We start from the raw sequence: 22058 nt of genomic DNA on the forward strand, positions 1-22058 counted from the left end.
ATATTTTAATCGAAATCAAGGTGTGGTAGGTTTTGTATAAACATACAAACACTATACATTCTTGGATTTTGTAAGATAAATAAATCCGTGAGTAAGGGTTTGACATTTCAAATATTTTTCAAGATAAAAATATCGCCATTCATTTTTATTAAATATGATGTTGTAGGTATGAAACCATTGTATTTTTTAACTAATATGTAGAAAATAGATATAGTATCTTATCATGATCGCGATCTATATCATAGTTTGATTTGATCTTTGGTAAAAATCGCCATTTGGGTATGAATTTGGCGGGATTTTTTTTTTATAAGACTACTCCCAGAGCAAATAGCGAAAAGGAGGTTTCTTTACCTTTACAGCATTTTTGACTAGCGATAAAGAAATTACCTAATAAATAAAATAGACTTTAAATGTATTGTAACCCTTCTTATCAATTCAGATACAATATTTTATTTATAATTATACCACAGAATAATAAGTTAGATGTACTTGTGAATATTCTGCGTATGTGCATAAAAATCACAGACTAAGGAAATAGTCTGTGATAAAAATATGTCATCATAATAAAATGAGATCATTTATTTCCGAGACAAGTAAACACGCAAAGAAAATGAAATAAAGTTTAGAAATTGTTCATTTAGAATTTGAGATAGTTAAAAGTTTCATTTTATTTATGAAACTTTTTCAAAGACAGCTTTAAGATAATAGGAAAATGTTTTAACTTGGCTGTCCAAGTAATTTCCCGCGCCTCAATCTAGCATTTTGAAAAGACGACAACTTGACAGCTAATGTCAGTGAACTGTGCGAACGTTCTGAAATAAAAGAGCTTTAAGAAAAGTGTTTTCAAAACAATCTAATAGATTAGCGTAAATTAATATGAAAATACTTCTACATTACATATTTATTATTTTATTTACTTTTAAATAATAATTTTAATATAACATACACTTTAATAATTTAATCAAACATCAAACATATAATTAGCTTTCCGAACGAGTCAACCAAAGTCAACGGTCAGCTGGTCTGATGGTAACGAATGAAAACATTACAAATATTCCAATACAATGTCTTATAATACTCAAGTGAACTGTTGTCTTTATAAATAGAATTACAATAAATCAATTAAAAATCAAATAAACGCCATATAACCATGTATACAGTTTAATAAAATAGTCTAAAACAAAAATAAACCGCGATAAATAACAAAAATATAACCTAATTACCTGTGAAGTGATAATAGAGAAAATGTTGAGAGTTTTAAGATTTGCGGCGACTGCGGTGTTGTTGTTTACAGCCTATTTCGGCGATGTCATAGTGTTTCGGTCTAGGTATTCGAACTCCTTGCTGTTTCGAGCCATTTGTGACGTTTTAGTGCATGGAAGCTTGGGATTCTTCTCATCAATAGTTTTCTTCAGTATTGATAATAATTATTCCTCGCTGGAGTACGATGGGACGCTACATATAGTTCTATGCACATTTTTCTCGTCCATAATCGATATTGATCATGTTTTCGTCGCTAAATCGATTTTTTTGAAGGTTTGTATTTCTACCTACATTTTTTTTATTAAAAAGAGTTGTATGTTGCCTTATTTCAATTAATTTTCTTTTAAATTTCTATGCCCCATAACTAATGATAAAAATTAAAGTCGGACATTACTGTGCAGTAGTGGGTTTGATTCCTGGTCTAAGTTTTTTTGTGACCCTCTTATTGTCATTCCTGGGTGTGAATGTGCAGACTACTTAGGTACATGTAAGCTTCAGACCTACTGACAACCAATGTGACTTTTCCCGAGTGACATGTACTTTGTAAGATTATTTAGATACCATTGACAATCAGTGAGGGAAAATATCATGAAACCTGGGCTTACAATTTCTAATTATTATAAGTTTGAAATTGCCAACCCGCATTGAGCAAGTGTGATTAATGCTCAAACCTTCTCCGTGTGAGAAGAGACTCTTGGTCAGCAGTGGCCACTTATAGGCTGTTGATGTGATGATGTGACACTTTACTGCAATGGCCACTGCAATAATTAAAAACTATGTTAAAAAGTAATTACTTTTTAACATAGCTTTTAAATGTTATGTAATAAAAACTCAGTTGTAATAATTATTACAACTGAGTTTTTATTACATAACATTTCAACATTCCTTTCATCTAAGATGAGTCACAAGCTTGTTTAGTAACAGTGGCTACTTTTAGGCTGTTGATGTGATGTGATGTGAAATCTTTACTAATATATAAAGCTGAAGAGTTTGTTTGTTTGTTTGAACCCGCTAATCTCCAAAACTACTGATCAAATTTGAATATTTCTTTTTGTGTTGGATAGTGCATTGATCGAGGAAGGTTATAGGCTAGAAAACATTACGCTACGATCAATAGAAGTCGAGCAGACCGGGTGACAACGCACGGAAGTAGCTTAATATATATATTTTTTTCGTTTTTCAGGATATGGTCAACCTGAAACACCGAGGAATATTCCACTGCACGACGTTTTGGCTCGCCCTCACTGCTTTACTACTCTTCTACAGCTACATAAAGAAGAGAATAGAAGTATACATGTTTAGTTTCATGATTGTAATAGCATATATTACTCATCATTTACGCGATGGAACACGACGAGGCATTTGGCTTTACCCTTTGGGATCAACGCCACCTATTGACAAACGGCTGTACTATTTCATACTAGGCACTTTCCCGCATGTCAGTGCAATGTTGTTTAAAAGATATAAGCGCTATTTTAATTATCCTACTTTAGAAAGCACTTTTACTGTATGATTTTTAATTTTTTGTTTAGTCAAATTGATTTAAGTAAGTATTAGACGATTTTTCAGTGAATGATCTTTTATAAAGTTTTTTCTGTCAGTCTCGATATAGATAACAATATGATGCGGTCACTAATTATTGTAAGCGTCTACAGGTCCGCATCGTACGCATCGTACGCATCGGACGGAACGCATCAAACGGATTGACTGCGTCCACTGTATCGGCAGCGTTCGGATTACCGACGCGAGTATTAGCAATCGGATTGCCGATGCCACTTTCACTCGAATTTTTGGCATCGGCATTCCGTATGACGTCATCGGTACGCATCGCATGTAGGCATTGCCGATGAGCGGTCCGTACGATGCGGATCAGTGGACGCAGTTGTATGAGTTTCTATACAAGACAAACTAAAATCCGTTGCGTGCGATGCGTCAGATGCGGGTAAATCGGCGATGAAAATCTATTCATAATATTCTTAATTATATGCTGACTTAGCGATCGAGTTATATCGTAATTGGAGACTGACAGCAGTCCGTATCTTTTTATATTTTGTGTATGACTGAGACTGAAAATGTATATAAATTATAATATTAAATAAAAAGAAATGTGATTGGGAAACTTAATGATAAATACTAGAAAATTCTATAAGTAATTTAATTTGAATTTTATTGCCAAACCTGGGTTTTGAACCCAAGATCTCACAATCAGATGTAGCATTTGCAATATTTAAATCTAATTAGTCAATATAAAAATGTTTTATTATTATAATTTTATTGAGATTGAATAATTTAAAATATAATTAATGCAATATTTTAAATTGTAGGGCTTTGATTAATGTGTGTTAAAGTTTAGGGTTGACTCTCCTGACATTGATAACTGACGGCTTTTGTTAAAAGAAAAGTAAAAAAAGTGTTGAAAATGTACGATACGAAAAACATCTTTATATTCCAATTAATGACCGAATTCTTGCATTACCAATGTAAGGATGGTCAGCCCTGTTTTCCATGTGATTTAAATTGGTGCATAAATGTCTAATAATTAAATTTTTCTATGGTTGGGCTATAGGTATAAAAATCAAATTATACACGGAATACAAACGTGCAAACTGTCACATCAAATGAATGTGATAAAGCCGTATATATGTGATCGCATAGGTGTGAGCGAGAGTTTTATAAAAATTTAATTAGTGCAGTTCGCACGTTTGTATCGTACCGTACGCATCGTACGCATTCTGTATCATGTCAGTGTACGCATCGCACGTAGTGCCGATGATGCGGTCCGTACGATGCGGATCAGTGGACGCAGTTGTATGAGTTTCTATACAAGACAAACTAAAATACGTTGCGTTCGGTGCGTGCGATGCGGACCTGTGGAAACATATTTTAATGGCTCAACAAGTTGTAATATTGTTGTGATACTTACATTAGAACTTAAAAAGGAATTGTTTTAGTTTTTTCTACCAATACCAATATTAATTCTTTTGAAATATCCAAATAATAGAATAAATAAAGTTTAGGTAAGTTAATAGAAATTGCAAAGTGACAGTGACATTTGAATTCCCGCCAATCGCAATTATTTCTTATCTGTATTGTATCTTTTATGACAAATTGCGCCTAAAATCTGAAATGTGTGTAAAATTAAACACCTGTTACCTATGAGATTTCCGTAAAATGAATATCACTTCGTATTTATCTTGTAAAATAAGGACCTATTCTGAAGAAAATGAATATATTTGAGTACAAATTGAGTATTCCTAAATTATTAATTTATTCCTAATTGTATTTTGTGACAAATCTATGGTAACTTCCATAAGTGACTGTCTCATTTATTTTAAAATTTGTACTAAAACGATTCATTTTCACTAATATCTGAGCATTTATTAAGTAGGAACTTGGGACCTAAATGTAACCGTTTTTATTTTTGTATTTTTTATTACTATTTAATATTATGTAACTATTGTATATAACACATGCATATTGTACATAAATAAATCGTTGAACTGATGTCAGTGGTCTCTTTTTTTTAATAATTTCAAAATAAGCTTTTCCAGTTTGTTAAATCTTTATACACACTTGCTGTTCGTTAGTCTCGCTAATTTTGGTCTTGAATTATTTGGATGGAAGTTGCTATGCTTGAATTTTTCCTGAAATTTCTTTGCTATAGGTAAACCTCACGGAGCCCGAGATCTTTCGAACGAACGTAAAACCGTGGAAATCGGTTCGTGCGTTCTGGAGTTAGCAGTCAGATTGGTCGGTAAGCGCCGAACGCGTTCTCGTTATTATCTCATTCAACATAAAGCAAACTCATACAATCACATTATGGCATCTCCTCTTTGTTTTTTTTTTATGGAATAGGGGGCAAACGAGCAGACGGATCACCTGATGGTAAGCGAACAGTGCCGCCCATGAACTTTGTACTTGCATCATGGACAAAAAATCGTAAGATATAAGTTTTTTAATTTGACATGGCCACTAACACTAATATTAGAACTTAAGACGGGATATTTACCATGTTTATTTATGTCTATGAGTTTCCGATATTTCAGTTTATCCGTGATAATGGCGCTTGCAACAGTGCCGTAATATCGAAAAGTCATCGACATTTTTTTTTATGTTAAATGGGCCGATGTTTGGCCGCTATCTCGCCTGATGGTAAGTGATGATGCGGCCTACGGTGGAGCACGTCTGCCCATAAGCAACCTAACTATTACATAAAGACATAAATAAACATTGTAAATGTCCCGTCTTAAGTTCTAATATTAATATCGTAGGTATGTATATAATGGATGTAGGTGGCGGCTTGTCGTTCTTCGCCTTTGTCCAGCAGTGGACAACTGGACATCTCTCGGCTGATTATGATGATGATGATGTTGACAAAAAATAATACACACATTTTTTTATTCATTTATTCTATTCTCCGGGCCACACAACGCTCTCAATCCAGTCGACATAGCTAGCGATCCTGGTGTACACAGCAGGTCGGCCCTTGTCGGCACAGTTCCGACCGAATGACGTCACTCCCACCACGTGGAAGATACAGGAGTTGTCCTTCGATACTACTTGGAGAGGAGAGCCGGAGTCACCCTGGAACATGACATAGATATGACTTTTTTATGGTATAAGCCGGTAAACGAGCAGACGTATCACCTGGGGGCCTTATCTGCTATTACAATTGTGTCAGAATGGTCGATCACTGAGCAGTGCGAGAGGGACGGAGCTATATAACCTACATAGCTCCGTCCCTCTCGCACTGCTCAGTGATCGACCATTCTGACACAATTGTAATAGCAGACTAAGGCCCCTGATGGTAAGAAATCGCCACCGCCGCATGGATACTAGAAACAACAGAAGAGCACGCCGCAGCGCACTTGTAGTGCGCTGCCGGCGTGTTGTATTTATGTTTTTGGGGGTTAGGAATTTAAGGACTGTTGGGGTATCGGGGATTGGGAAGATTGGGAAGGGGAGTAATTGGGTCTCCGGTAACTCCACTCACACAACGCAAGAGTTTCTATTTTTACAAATCTACAAATGACAAATGCTTGCATCTTGCTTAGAAATTTTCACGTTGGTTTTCTGCTCGGCCGTGGTATCACTCCGGTCGAGCCGACCCAGCAGTGCCGAAGCATGACTCTCCCACACTTGGAGGGTCAAATGTACCTATATAAATCCCTTTACCGACACCCTTTGAAGAGTAACGGTGTTGACTGGTAATGAAATGTCCTCTGACGGTTTCATACAAACCTGACAAGTATCCTTCCCCCCACTGAGTTCACCAGCACACATCTGAGTAGGCTGGAACCCGTCAGGCCAGTTGCGGTTGAAGAAGAACTTCAGGGTCTCATTGCAGAAGCCTTCGTCGAGGACTGAGAGGGATACCTTCTGTAATTCCTTTGCACTCTGCTTGGTTCCTGGAACGAGGAGAGAGAAGGTTTTATAACTAAGGTCTTTTTTTTGAGGGGGGAAATCATCCAATGACTTTTCCCGCCTTGGGTGAGGCGAGAGAGAGTGTCAGCTCAGTTTTTTATGCAATAGGTGGCAAAGGAGCAAACGTGTCACCTGATAGTAAGCCATCAGCGCCGCCCATGATTAATAAATTAATTTATTTGATTAATTAAAATGTGTATAAGCGCCATCTGTTGACCATAAAAGCAAACTACTCATTAAAACTAAACTTACGTGTATCTACAACTCCCCATCCAGTAGCAATGACTTTCTCGTGCCCTCTCAGATCTTGCTGGAACCACAAGCAAGCTGGTCTGATTTCTGTCCTGAACTTCACATCAGACACCAGCTCCAGTAATGCTATATCGTTGTAGACCTTCGGAGGACGGTAGTCAGGGTGCTTGTGGATTCTGCGAATGGCTACCTGGAGAGAAAATAAGTTGTATGTTGTTAGAATCAAAATATAGATGGCAGTAAAAGCTTTGGAGTTTTTTGTTCGTCTCTAATGAAATGAATGTTACTAATAACTTAAAAGCGGGAGTTTGTAAGTAAGTTTGTTACTCAATCACGTCAAAACAGCTGAAGAGATTGAGACGAAATTTGGAACAGGAGTAGATTATTGTCTTTTCTTGACAAGGAAATCAAGAACTCCTTAACAATGAATTGTAAAGGCCAGCAACAGACCTGTGACTCCTCTGGTATTGCGACGCTAACAGCTTACCATCAGGTGATCCGTCCGCCCATTTGCCCCCTATTCCATAAAAAAACAAATGCAGAATGTTCAACTCACATCAATAGGGTTAGCTCCATCGTAGACATTGCTATCAATGTTCTGGTCTCCGAGCCTCACTATCACCGGCTCAGGGTTTTGAGCACTGGGGTCCCTGATACAATGCCCGGCTGTGACCACAAAACGTGGACTAATCAGACTGCCCCCGCAGCTGAACTTGTAGGTACCTTCGAAAGTCGCCCAGCCCACTGCTGCCTGGAAAAAAAATAGGTTAGAAAATTGATTTTAAAGTAGCTTCTGCCTGGTTACGCCCGCGTTCCTGCGAGATAAAAAGTATTCTATAACTCAAGTTAGCTCATACCTCGTTCTCTTCTAATAGCACAGCACTGAGCTTGTCAGCTCTTTTCATCCAACCAATTCCCTCCTTCCCAATCTTCCCCATCCCCGATTCCCGAACAACAACCCTTAAATTCCTAACTCCCAAAAAGCCGGCAACGCACTTGTAACGCCTCTGGTGTTTCAAGTGTCCATGGGCGGCGGCGATTGCTTACCATCAGGTAATACGTCTGCTCGATTACCGGCTTGTTTCATAAAAAAACTACTTCCACATAGCAGATATCGACTACGGAAGGTCCTATAGATATTAAGTTTAAGAGTAGGCTGCGCGACGTCACCGCCACCGCGTCTGCGCACGCTGCTTGTGGTGAAGAGTCTCTTTGTGACTCGAAACTAGTAGGGCTTTACTCCGTGATTTTTAGTTAAGATACTAAGTTTACCAGCAATCGAAACAATGTAACCAAGAATTGTATTGTTAATCTGATTGAAAAAGAGTAACCTATGGAGTTTCTTGCTCGTTCTTCTCCATAGGAATCTACACTTTGGAACGAGCAAATAGCTTCACTAGAGGACTGACCGACAGACAGACGTTATTAATATTATTATATTTGCTTTGACGTTCAAAAGCGCCTTCCTGGTCTATTTGAAATAAATAATTTTGACTTTGACTTTAACTTTGACCTAAACGAAGTCTCCACTCAAGAAAATGTGTACCATCTACCCCACAGGTCTACCCCAACAGTCATCGGTTCTCCGACAAATGTGATTGACTCATTGCCATTTTCAGATGACCATTTCAGGGGATTTTAATTCTAAGAGCCTATGCATCATTTCCTTTAATATGTACTCACCATGTGCGGGAATTCTCCAGGGTTTGCGTTTTCCCCTCCGACTATAAGTTCCACACCAGTGTAATCACATTTTGCTGCAGACACTGTGAATGGCTCAGGGTTGGGAATCAATGGAATATAGGGGACCTTTTCTACGACTGCTTTGCTGTACTCTTCGCATTCTGAAAATAATCAAGAGCCTCATTATCATCTGCTTATAGGGGTCCACTGCTGCTAAATATAAGCCTCATGACAATCTCTTTACATGAGCTGCTGTTTACATGTGAACATTAGCTCATGACGATACCTAAGTACGTGTGTCGCCTGGACAGTCACCGCTACCATCAGTTGACTGGACAATCTCTTTACATGAGCTGCTGTTTCTATGTGAACATTAGCTCATGACGATACCTAAGTACGTGTGTCACCTGGACAGTCACCGCTACCATCAGTTGACTGGACAATCTCTTTACACGAGCTGCTGTTTACATGTGAACATTAGCTCATGACGATACCTAAGTACGTGTGTCGCCTGGACAGTCACCGCTGCCATCAGTTGACTGGACAATCTCTTTCATGAGCTGCTGTTTACATGTAAACATTAGCTCATGACGATACCTAAGTACGTGTGTCGCCTGGACAGTCACCGCTACCATCAGTTGACTGGACAATCTCTTTACATGAGCTGCTGTTTCTATGTGAACATTAGCTCATGACGATACCTAAGTACGTGTGTCACCTGGACAGTCACCGCTACCATCAGTTGACTGGACAATCTCTTTACACGAGCTGCTGTTTACATGTGAACATTAGCTCATGACGATACCTAAGTACGTGTGTCGCCTGGACAGTCACCGCTGCCATCAGTTGACTGGACAATCTCTTTCATGAGCTGCTGTTTACATGTAAACATTAGCTCATGACGATACCTAAGTACGTGTGTCGCCTGGACAGTCACCGCTACCATCAGTTGACTGGACAATCTCTTTACATGAGCTGCTGTTTACATGTGAACATTAGCTCATGACGATACCTAAGTACGTGTGTCGCCTGGACAGTCACCGCTACTATCAGTTGACTGGACAATCTCTTTAGATGAGCTGCTGTTTACATGTGAACATTAGCTCATGACGATACCTAAGTACGTGTGTCGCCTGGACAGTCACAGCTACCATCAGTTGACTGGACAATCTCTTTACATGAGCTGCTGTTTCTATGTGAACATTAGCTCATGACGATACCTAAGTACGTGTGTCACCTGGACAGTCACCGCTACCATCAGTTGACTGGACAATCTCTTTACACGAGCTGCTGTTTACATGTGAACATTAGCTCATGACGATACCTAAGTACGTGTGTCGCCTGGACAGTCACCGCTGCCATCAGTTGACTGGACAATCTCTTTCATGAGCTGCTGTTTACATGTAAACATTAGCTCATGACGATACCTAAGTACGTGTGTCGCCTGGACAGTCACCGCTACCATCAGTTGACTGGACAATCTCTTTACATGAGCTGCTGTTTACATGTGAACATTAGCTCATGACGATACCTAAGTACGTGTGTCGCCTGGACAGTCACCGCTACAATCAGTTGACTGGACAATCTCTTTACATGAGCTGCTGTTTACATGTGAACATTAGCTCATGACGATACCTAAGTACGTGTGTCGCCTGGACAGTCACAGCTACCATCAGTTGACTGGACAATCTCTTTACATGAGCTGCTGTTTACATGTGAACATTAGCACATGACGATACCTAAGTACGTGTGTCGCCTGGACAGTCACCGCTACCATCAGTTGACTGGACAATCTCTTTACATGAGCTGCTGTTTACATGTGAACATTAGCTCATGACGATACCTAAGTACGTGTGTCGCCTGGACAGTCACAGCTACCATCAGTTGACTGGACAATCTCTTTACATGCGCTGCTCTTTACATGTGAACATTAGCTCATGACTATACCTAAGTACGTGTGTCGCCTGGACAGACACCGCTACCATCAGTTGACTGGACAATCTCTTTACATGAGCTGCTGTTTACATGTGGACATTAGCTCATGACGATACCTAAGTACGTGTAAACTTACTTCTTTCGCTCACTCTTCTTCCGTAGCTGGTTCCTCCATCAGCATTACCCCATATAGGCCGTTGACTGTAAAAAACAGTTAATAATAATTATCTTTTTCTGATAGACAACCTTTGAATGGAGATGTAATAGTAACAAGGAGTCATCCAAGATTTTTTTGTTTGATTGTTCGCTATGGGCCACTTTCTCGTCTGGTGGTACACGATGTGGCTTGCAATGGAGCACGCCTACATAAGCAACCTATTCACTGGGGTCTTGAAGACATCCAGGATATATATAGCCTACAGGGAACATGGGGATGGGATGCCGTGTCCTCCTTCTGCGAAGCAGTTATGCTAGCTAAGGAGGAACGAACCTTCTTACGCGACAGCTATCGCGAGAGGCGTCAGGGATCGCGTGACGATCTCAGGCCGTAAGTGCGGGTCTGCGGAAGGCGAGCAAGGGTAGCTCGCCCATCGACCAGAACCAGACCCGTATCTGACACTCCATCTCGCCTCGCCCAAGGCGGGAGAAGTCAGCGGATGATTTTCCCCTTTTTTTTATGGGACAAGCCCGCCACAACCTCCCATACCGCTGCAACTCCTGTAAGCCAGGATCTACAGTAGATACAAACATGAAAACACAGGAACACTGAAGTCCGGCACGTCCCAGGGAAATGAATGACTGTCTTGGATCCCGCAACGAAACAAATCAGAAGATGTTATTAGAGGAGAAGAAAAAGAAAACGATAGTTTCCACTTCCCTCGGTGAATTTAATGCAGGAGACAGAATGACTTAAGCCTTAAGGCACAAAGAGACTCCACAACTGGGAGATTGATTGAGTGATTTTCCCCTTGGCAAATAAGGTACTTACTCCCCAATTCTTGTGGAGGGTGTCTGCAGAATGTTGCTGCCATCACGACAGCACACTGTCGCGGCACCGAACGTAGTATACGAGCAGAAGGTAGGGCGTATACCGTTCAACCTGAAACATAAATCCAGAACTCTAAGTGTGAGAGAGCCACGCTTCACGGATGGGCCGGCTCGACCGGAGTAATACCACGACAGACGTGAAACAACGCTTGCGTTGTGTGAGTGAGGTTACCGGATGCCCAATTGCCCCCTTTCCTCTTCTTCTTACCAATCCCCGATTCCCCAACAATCCTAAAATTCCTAACCCCCAAAAGGCCGGCAACGCACTTGTAACGCCTCTGGTGTTTCAAGTTTCTATGGGCGGCGGCGATTGCTTACCATCAGGTGATCCGTCTGCTCTTCTATCGGCGTTTTTAACCGACTCCTGCGATATTAGACGTTTTGTTTGTTAATTAAAATGATAATTTACATCCGACTGCACGGTTGGCATAGTGGCTAGGCAACTGGCTGCCGTGCAATGTGAACCGGGTACGATTCCGGCACGGTGTAACTCTGTGTTATGCACAAATTGTTATTTCAGCCAAATACAGCCGGGTATTGCACACCTGCAGGAAGAGAAGCGGTGGTGACAATAAAGTATTTATACTCTACTGTCACATTTTCTGTTTCTGGTGGAATTAGGTATATTTAAAAGTAAAAACCTTACTGAAAGTCCCGCTTAGCCGACTGGCATTGGTCTACCACTGTGCACCTGCCGATAGTGTTGGCATACTGGTCGATACAGGATTCTCCTTCTATAATATGAAAAAAAATGTAATTAGTATTGATATTATCACATCTCATTAATATCATTTAAGGGTTCTTTTGCACACTTGGAAAGGTACTCTTAGGGATAATTCATAGTTTCGGTAGGTTCTTGTTTCTGATTGGACGGGAGGAAACGCACGGGTGTCATCACTGCGAGGACCGTCCGGAGGACACAGTGGAACATACGGTGGCGGTGTGCCCTGCATGGGCTGAGCACCGCCGTGTCCTCAGGGATGTAGTCGGCGACGGCGACCTCTCGCGTCCGGCATTGGTACAAGCCATGGTGCGGAGCGAGGGGGCTGGGATGCCGTCTCCTCCTTCTGCGAAGCAGTCATGCTAGCTAAAGAGGAGGCGGGGCGCGTGAGAGAACAAACCTCCTCACGCCCCAGTCGTCGCGAGAGACACTCCGGGCGTCGGGGATCGCGCGACGATCTCCGGCCACCGTAAGTGTGGGTCTGCGGACGGCGAGCAAGGGTAGTTCGCCGCCCGACCAGAACCAGACCCGTGCGTGCGGCGCGTCGCGTTCTGCGCGCTCCTCTAAGAGCCATCAGACCACCACAGATGGGGCCCAGTAGGGCTGATGCCTGATCCGGAGCTGTGGACTACCTAGCGGGTTTACTGGGGCTCCGGCTCGAAAAGCAGGAGTAGGAACGGGGTGGTTTTTAGTCAGTAAGAGTCTGACACTCCCTCTCGCCTCGACCAAGGCGAGAAAAGTCATTGGATGATTTTCCCCCCTCAAAAATAAAAAAGGGATAATTCATAATAGATACGACTCTGGGTGTAAAATTTTATGCGCAGCTCTCCTCTAACCCTCTATATATTTATTTTTTTTATTTATTTAAAGGGCTTTGTAGCTTGGCGACCATATCGCCCAGTGCAGGAAAAACAAAGTTTGGTTACTTATTACTAGCTTACGATCTACTTATCACTAATTTGTACAAGTGTTGTGCTTTATCGGACACTGGAAAAGCAAGCATGGAGTTACAAAGGCCAATGTCATTCACTCTTTGCGGACCAAAAATACTAACCCTAGTATTTTCATTCCGGGCACATTCCATCAAAATATGAAGGACATCATCAACCACTCCACATGAATCACAGCATGGTGACGGAACTTTTTTCATTAAATAATTAAACTTATTTGATGGAATATGTCCGGAACGGAGTCTTAAGGCGATAGTCATTAAATTTTAATTAACCTTTAAGTACACGCGTTGTTTAGGATAACGTAACGTCACGCGTGGGGTCCAGAAGTATCCCCAATATAAATTCACATATATTTTCCGATTTTTTAAATATTTATTGAAATTTGTTTTAGATTATAATAAAAGACATTATAATATTTATTAAAAGTATTTATTAAACATAAAACAATCAATCTTTAGAGAGTAAGGAATATTTTTATCAAATTAACAGTCTTTTAGATATAATTTTCTAGCGCATGTTTAATGTAATACAATTTAACAAAAGAGTCAACTTCAGACTAACTTAACTAAATTTTCCTAATAGAATATGAATCAAAAACAAGTAATTAGAAGAAAAAATAACAATAAACATTATAAATAAAAAAATGACAAGCCTTGTAATGTACTAACCTAAACTAACGTTGAAAATCATTCTTTGGGTTGGCATGGTAAACGATAGGTAATTGCTGTTGAATGTGGCTTGCAATTTTTTTTTTGCAAGACTTACATACAGTAGTGCTTTTTTTATTTTTAGATCAGACGCTGAATTATGTTCGCTATGTATAGATTAACAATCACTTATATCACCCACTTCTTCTAAAATATTCTCTTGAGGCGTGTCTGCTATGCCTTCGCTTTCCGAGTCACTAAAATTATGTATGATGTGATCAATTTAATATTCAGTTAGTCGGCGACTCATTTTTCCTTTTATCAACACCAATTCTGAAAAGCAAACAAATAAAAAAATAACTAAGGTGAAAAAAGTAACTACGTTAAATCACGGGTGGGGTCTGCAGGTATCCCCACGTAAGCAAAAATGTAACTTACCTTAGCACAAGAGCGACGTACGTCCACTCGCCGATAGGTTTCACGTCACACTGAGATTAGCCGGAAACACGCGATCGTAACTAGACAATTTCAAAAATTATCGTTAAAAAACAGCGCGTGGGGTCTCCTCAGACCCCGCCCGTGACGTTAAAGGTTAAGATCGCAGTCAATCCACGGAACCCGAGAAATCTCTGGCTGTATAGTTCGATACCAGATCCCCTTTTCTTTTGATCTTTCATCAAAATACTCCTGCCAAAGATCGAAACACTTATTTTTTGCTCTTCCAAAATAGTCCGAAAACAGTGGGGTAATATTCATGGGAACACCATCAACACACGCTTGTTTGGCGAGCATATCTACCACATCATTTTCTTCATATTGAACATGTGACGGAATCCATTGGAGACGTACCATTTTGGAATTAGATTGAAGTTTTAAGATTAATTCATATATGGCGTAGGCTGTCGGAATACCTCGCATGTGAGAAGTGTTTCGAGCCAAATGTTGCAGCGAACTTTTGGAGTCTGTCAGAATCACAAATTTATCACCGCTGACTGATAGAATATAGGATAAGGCTTCCAATATAGCAATCAGTTCAATATGCATAATAGAAATATCTGAATCAATCTTAATCTTCATATGACTTATTAGAATCGGATCCAAAAAGGCTGCGCCTCCCAAATCTTTATCTTTGGAACCGTCAGTAAAAATTGTATGATAATCTGGATACTGTTCTTGTATATATGAAGTACATAATTGTTTTAGATGTATAATACTGTAATGACGTTTAGCTTTAGATATACTAGGAATTTTATCACTGATTATATGGGACAAATCTATGCTACTAATCCACTTATCGAGGGAAAACATTCCAAGTTGAGTACTAGAGTGTATAGGAGTAGAGTTATACTGTGAAAGAATGTCAATAAGTAACGGCAACTTTTTGTGTTGCCAATAGTTGGAACCTGTGAATAGTGAAAGATTTTCTAGTGATTGTAAGGTTTAACCCTCTATATAATAAAAGTAATGTTATATTAAGGTAAGCGTCCACAGGCCCGCATCGTACGCATCGCACGCAATGGATTTTAGTTTGTCTTGTAAAGAAACTCATACAACTGCGTCCACTGATCCGCATCGTACGGACCGCATCATCGGCAATGCCTACATGCGATGCGTACTGATGACGTCATACGGAATGCGTGCGATGCGTGCGATGTGTACGATGCGGGCCTGTGGACGCTTACCTTTATAAACCAACTTACCTCTTTGACCTCTAACGATCGCCACAAAGGTGAATAACCAGAAAACGATTGGTTTCATTTTGTTTAGATACTTCTTTGGTTTAAGGTAGGCAGAGCACCATACTATTTACTTAGGATCTGTAAAGTAAATAAAACTGCTTTTTATTGTGAGCAAATGTTTCTCGAAATTCGGCAATGATTAATGAATGTTAATGTTAGGGAACAGAGAGTAAAGTTCCCTAAGAAAAGAAGGATCCTACGACCAGGCGAGGTGATCGTGTCTGGCGGGCTTTCTGTCCTACTGTTGTTCTTTGGGATTTTTATCCAATGCTTTCTCCCATCTTGGGTGAGGCGAGAGGGAGAGTCAGACTCTTACTGACAGACTATCAGACAGATCACTAGTTGGGGAATCGGGAATTGGTAAGAGGGATAATCGGGCCTCCGGTAATATCACTCACACAACGCGAGCGTTATTTCACGTTGGTTTACTGTGAGGCCGTGGTATCATTCCCGTCGAGCCGGCCCATTCGTGTCGAAGCAAGTCATGCTTGGCTCTCCCACACTACATAAATATCTTGAGCCGAATTACGAGGCAAAGCAATAACTAGTAAAATATTAAATATACAAGGAAGTTACCTACTGACAATCGATTGTCTGAAACGTTAAAAAACCCGTTCCGAAAAGCAAACTGGTTCTAATTCATAAAACGTTTCAAAATGTGATCAGATTTCTATGTGACGTGATATATGACTGGTGGACGTAAGGGTAAATAGAGGTCACCGTTTGTTATTGTTTTTTGTGGTGGAATTTAATTAATTGGGTCCGCAATGGGGTCTACGTCTACCTTATTTTTGCTCAAGAAGTGAACCTATCGTTCTTCGAATTTTTCTTTACGGGATAGGGGGCAAACGAGCTTACGGATTACCTGATGGTAAGCGATCAGCGCCACCCATAGACGGGTGTCCATGGCAACACCAGGGGACCTACTCCGGTTCTCGAATCCGAATTTTCATTTAATCTTCGGCCGTAGGTTTTATTGAATTACTAATAGAATTACTTGAAATAACGTTTTATTTTTAATTTCATATCAACACCTATTTATTTATCTTCATTTCTTTCGTTCATTTTGGACACAGTTCAAAGAGCGTTACGTGTTGGAAAGTGTAAATTGTCTTTTTTATGGTATAAGCCAGTAAACGAGCAGACGGATCACCTGATTGTAAGCAATCCCCGCTGCCCATGGACACCCAAAACACCAGAGGCGTTACAAGTGCGTTGTCGGCCTTTTGAGGGTTAGGAATTTAAGGCTTGTACTTATTATTTTGTGTTTAAGGCTTGTTGGGGAATCAGGGATTGGGCCTCCGGTAACGTCACTCAACGAAACATAACGCAAGTAATTGTTTCACGTCGGTCTTCTGCGAGGCCGTGGTATCACTCCGGTCGAGCCAAGACAATAAATTAACAATCCTATTACTAAAATAATAAAGTTCAAGGTTGCGGTACCTACTCGTATGTTCTTACTTTCATGTATCTGTCATTAGTATCGAGCTACAAGCCCTAACTGACTGGACTGCATTCTTTTGTTTATAAACCTACATTTTGAACTTAATCCAAGTTCAAGTTTATTGAACAAGTTTTTTAAAACCACTTACTTAGTACCTAGGAACTAGAATGTACTAGTAAAGTTACAACGTATTTACAGTGCTTTGGAATCTATATATAAGTTTTTAAACTGACATGGTCACTAACACTATCATTAGAACTTGAGATGCGATATTTACTTATTTATAAGTTTCCGATATTTCGGTACTGTTGCAAGCGCCATGATACATCCGTGAACTGCGAGTTCACAGATGAACTGTGAGTTCACGGATGAACTTTGAGTTCACGGATGAACTGTGAGTTCACGGATGAACTTTAAGTTCACGGATGAATTATTGCGAGTTCATCCGTGATCTATTTGCAATATTGAAATAAACGCTTTTTACTATATGCATCTTACTAATATTACAAATGCGAAAGTTTGTAAGTTTATGTGTTTGTGAGTATGTTTGTTACTCAATTACGTCAAAACGGCTGAAGGGATCGGGATGAAATTTGGAACAGGGAATTATTGTCTGGAATAACAAACACATAGCCTCACATAGGATACTTTTATCCCACGGAAACTCGGGTGAAGAGCTGGCAAGAGCTAGTATAAATATTCATACGATACATACACCAAAATAATATTTTTTACAATTCCTGTCTGTTTTGGCTAATCTCTGAAATGGCTGGACCGATTTTGACGGGACTTTTATTGGCAGGTATCTGATGTACTAAGGAGTAACTTAGGCTACTTTTATTAGTCATATGTGAGAGAAACCACGGGCATTAGTTAGTTTCACATAATTATGTAATAATTTGTTTAAGGATAATATAATAATATGTTCTCTACCTACATTTGTAACTGAAGTACCCGTATCTTATTAAAATTCTGTGATGATACGGGTACCCGCATTCAACAACTTTCACAATTCTTTAGTTTACTGCCAGGAATTCGTAGTTTCCTCATGAAATTCCTAAACAAATGAGCGTGGCGAGCAACACCCTTAGTACGGCGCTCTGATTGGTGGGTTTATTCGAGCCGGCCAATCAGAGCGCCGAACGCACTCTCATTTGGATTACTTTAAACGAAAGGAAATTCATATTCAGAGTACTGAACTGTAGATTATTAACTCCTATTGTTAATTATTATGTTATCGGCTTACTCACATAACTGTTTGACGATGAACTCGACTAGTTTCAAGCCACGCTAGAGGTTCATATTCATGAATGAAACAAAAAGTATGTAACTATGTCACTCTCCAGCCCCCTAACTAACTTCACACAAAATGTCATGTCATAAAGTAGCTTACTTACTTTATTACTAGCGACCCGCTCCAGCTTCGAATGGGTGCAATGATATATTATGCATGTATTTTTTACATATAAACCTTCCTCTTTAATCACTCTATATATTAAAAAAACCGCATCAAAATCCGTTGCGTAGTTTTAAAGATTTAAGCATACAAAGGGACATAGGGACAGAGAAAGCGACTTTGTTTTATACTGTTTGTAGTGACATAGTATGTACTACATATATAAGCCAGATTAAAGTTTTCCTGTATGCAATATGGAAAATACGTAGGGCCTTCCATTTGGTTACATTCTATTACAAAGAATAGCATTTGACGTAATAAGAACTAAATAACTAATGTCTATATTCTCCTTGAATGACATATTGGCAACCGATTCTTCAATAGGTATGATGACGGTGAATGGAAATGAAAAATCAATTTAATCCGTCAGTTAGGTAATGAAAAAAATATATTTCCTCAAAAACCAGATATTGTTTTATATTACTCCGAAAGCCTGATTAATTTTTATGTAAAATTATTAACAGGAAAACCGATTTCAATTTGTGATAACATAATTAATTTGATATCACCCATAAAGGTAACTCGTTTATCAAATCTAATAATTAAAAAATACTGACAGAAAATAAATCGTTGTTAATATAAAATCCAAAGTATTTCTACAATATTATTAAAGCGATGGAGCTCTTAATTACGTCCATCATGTCATGTCAATAGTATTTATTTTACGAGTATTTTAATGTATAATAATAATTATGTTTGAGGAAGGTTACACATTAACACATTGAACGCCGTGGTGGTCACCGGTGACCGACGTTAGCGGAGGATTTGGCTTCAACAGTTTTCTATTGGCAGTCAAAGACTTCCTAGATGGAAATGGATTTGTATAATAATAACAATATTTTTCTTAAAAAAAAAACGTTGCCCCACACTAGGATTTTCTCCTGTGTCGTGTGTGCGTTTACAAACATACAAGTTCACATACACATGACACCCAGACCCGATATAACAATTTGTAGATCACACAAAAAGTTCTTCCGTGCGGGAAGGGAACCCGCTACACGTTGCACGGTAGCCAGTTGCCCAGCCATCGCGTCAACCGTGCAGTCAACTAACTTTAGCCCGCGGTTTCGGTACTGCTGGGCCGGCTCTACCGGCGTGATACCACTGCTTCACAGGAAACCGACGTGAAACAACGCTTGCATTCTGTTTTGTTGTATGAGTCAGGTTACCGGAGGCCTACTTACATCCTCCCCAATCTTACCAATCCCCAAATTCTTAACCCTTTAAATTCTTAAAAAGGTTATTTAGTTTCTAGCCACACCTAGATTCAACCGCCTCAATATTTTTTTTCTCACCTTTTAACCTTCCCTGGACTTCCACAAATAATTCAAGACCAAATTAAACCAAATCGGTCCAGCCGTTTGTACCAGTTTTAGCGAGACTAACGAACAGAAAATTTATTTTTAAATATACCTAAGAGAAGAATATTTGACATAAACAAGTGAAAGTTTTATATAATTTATAGGTTTATTTATATCATCATAATGCATTTTAAGTATATTATTATTTTACATATTTCACTATTATACCTTACCTACTAAAGCTGAAGAGTGTTTGTTTGAACGCACTAATCTCCGGAACTATGTACTGGTCTGAATTGGAAAATATTTTTTGTGTTAGATAGTCCATTTATCGAGGAAGGTTATAGGCTATAAAACATCACGCTACGGTGAATAGGCGAGTGAAACCACGTGGAAGTAGTTAGTCGCTTATACTATATGGGGAAACCTCTTATGACTTAATTTAAACCACATATTTGTGATCGTCTTAGCTAACAATATACGAAAAATCTGCGAAATAGGCCTAGTAGGAAAGCCAAAAAGTACATTTTCTGTTTGAGCTAATTTGAACACTCTTTACAAATACGGCATTACAACAGCCGCGCCACATCTCCGTAACATTCTTAGATAACCTACAACATTACAATTTACAGCTCTTCTGTTGTCAAGGAACATGGAGCTAATCTCACAGAATTTGATACTTGATCTATTTCATTATTTATTTGAAAACTATTTTCGGTTTTCGTTGAAATATTTAGTTGTATTATGATACTGTGGACGAGTGCTACTTTTAGTTTCATTTAAGTTAATATGAGTGACATACTGTATAAACAATAGTGAATCATCGAACATAACTGTTTATTTACTCATTCATTGAGGTTTACAAAAATATATTATAATAGGTTTATCCCCGAATGACTGAATGGAACCGTACTTATAATATCTTAGCTCCTGCCCGCGGCTTCACCTGCATTCCCATGGGATAAAAAACAGCCTATGGCTTATTCCAGACCACTACTATAATCAACTAATCTACCCCTGCCTGTTCCAAATTTCAATCCGACTCCTTCAGCCGTTTTGAGGTGGTTGAGTAACAAATATACACACGTCACAATCCTTTATATAATATGTAATATTAGTAATAAGTACCTACTATAAAATAATAAATAGTTGTAAGTACCTAGAATTATATTGTTGTGTTCGTTTAATAAAAGTGCCTAATTAACGAGTACTTTTATGGTATAAGCAGACGGATCACCTGATGGAATTTCAGGATTGTTGGGGAATTGGGGATTTAAGAGTTTGGGACGGGGATTAATTAGGCTTCCAGCTACCTCATTCACACAACGAAACACAAAGCAAGCGTTGTTTCACATTGGTTTTCGGTGAGGCCGTGGTATAAGTCCGATCAAGCCAGCCCTTTCGTGCGGAAGCATGGCTCTCCCGCTCTTAAAGGATATTTATATTGATGGAATCTCTTTATCAATCCATCAATATAAAAGCTCTCCCGTTATTAGTAATTAACACTAAACATAGCTGAAACTCCTGGACCTAGGACGCTTAGCATATAATATATGTATGTTCCTAGGTGAGTGTATAGGGGAGAACTGAGTAATGGGTTACCAGAGCTCCGGTTCGAAAAGCAGGAGTAGAAACAGGGTGGTTTTTAGTCAGTAAAAGACTGACACGGTAGTGTCAGTCCCTAGGCGAGGCGAGAGGGATCTCGCCTCGCCTAAGGTGAGGGAAGTCATTGCATGATTTTGCCCCCTTGAAAAATAGGAAGCATAAACAGAGGATTTACCTAAAATCTCACTGGAACAGGACAAACAAGAATTCACTTTTTTTGGCGCACCTACAGTCTACTAGTCACTTGCAATAATAATTAGAATGGTAGAGCAACTTACCGATGTTATCGAAATGCGTTAAAAATAAAAACAAATAGCTTTTTGTTAAACCACACGTCTTGTCGCTCACAAACAACAGAGTAGACTGGTCCGTCTGTCGCGAAACCGGATTGAAGACATAACACTGCTAATGTTAAGATCGTAAGGTAGCTTTTACATTGGTGATGTTTCAAAGCTCATTTAATTTTATTATAACTTTTGTGAGACATACTAATCAATCGCCGCGTCGTGTGTCGCGGAATGCTGTTCAAGAATATGAGCCTCTAGCATGGCTTGAAACTAGTCGAGTTCCTCGTCAAACAGTTTAGTG

General features: G+C 39.4%; 2 protein-coding genes and 1 long non-coding RNA gene across 4 annotated transcripts; 1 reads left to right on the plus strand and 2 right to left on the minus strand.

The window, feature by feature from the left end:
• The first annotated feature begins 1025 nt into the window (after positions 1–1025).
• Positions 1026–4767, plus strand: LOC118280828 (transmembrane protein 267). The gene is made up of 2 exons (XM_035601205.2): positions 1026–1536; positions 2447–4767. Exons 1-2 carry the CDS (start codon positions 1246–1248, stop codon positions 2774–2776), a joined length of 621 nt encoding a protein of 206 aa, XP_035457098.2. The 5' UTR covers positions 1026–1245; the 3' UTR covers positions 2777–4767.
• An 886-nt stretch (positions 4768–5653) lies between these two features.
• LOC118280827 (serine protease snake-like) lies at positions 5654–21886 on the minus strand. Its single transcript, XM_035601203.2, has 10 exons — positions 21749–21886; positions 15626–15742; positions 12251–12338; positions 11546–11656; positions 10694–10758; positions 8623–8783; positions 7496–7690; positions 6940–7129; positions 6505–6671; positions 5654–5847 (listed from the first exon to the last, which is right to left on the minus strand). Exons 2-10 carry the CDS (start codon positions 15681–15683, stop codon positions 5674–5676), a joined length of 1209 nt encoding a protein of 402 aa, XP_035457096.1. The 5' UTR covers positions 15684–15742; positions 21749–21886; the 3' UTR covers positions 5654–5673.
• Positions 8936–10547, minus strand: LOC126911880 (uncharacterized). Of its 2 annotated transcripts, none has more exons than XR_007706385.1 (6): positions 10362–10547; positions 10050–10153; positions 9860–9946; positions 9531–9651; positions 9341–9427; positions 8936–9133 (listed from the first exon to the last, which is right to left on the minus strand). It is a non-coding gene; the product is annotated as an uncharacterized LOC126911880 (long non-coding RNA). The 2 variants fall into 2 exon arrangements; XR_007706384.1 differs by having other exon boundaries at positions 8937–9133; positions 10050–10257.
• Positions 21887–22058: the final 172 nt, after the last annotated feature.

Source organism: Spodoptera frugiperda, chromosome 19 (genome assembly GCF_023101765.2).
Source record: "Spodoptera frugiperda isolate SF20-4 chromosome 19, AGI-APGP_CSIRO_Sfru_2.0, whole genome shotgun sequence".
Classification (NCBI taxonomy): domain Eukaryota; kingdom Metazoa; phylum Arthropoda; class Insecta; order Lepidoptera; family Noctuidae; genus Spodoptera; species Spodoptera frugiperda.

Coding starts and splice junctions, on each gene's coding strand:
- LOC118280827 (XM_035601203.2), bottom strand. CDS start 15,683: ATGAAACCAATCGTTTTCTGGTTATTCACCTTTGTGGCGATCGTTAGA. Junction 12,339..15,625: donor GATCGTTAGAGGTCAAAGAG/GTAAGTTGGTTT, acceptor TTCATATTATAG/AAGGAGAATCCTGTATCGAC. Junction 8,784..10,693: donor AAGAAGAGTGAGCGAAAGAA/GTAAGTTTACAC, acceptor GATTATTTTCAG/AATGCGAAGAGTACAGCAAA.
- LOC118280828 (XM_035601205.2), top strand. CDS start 1,246: ATGTTGAGAGTTTTAAGATTTGCGGCGACTGCGGTGTTGTTGTTTACA. Junction 1,537..2,446: donor CTAAATCGATTTTTTTGAAG/GTTTGTATTTCT, acceptor TTCGTTTTTCAG/GATATGGTCAACCTGAAACA.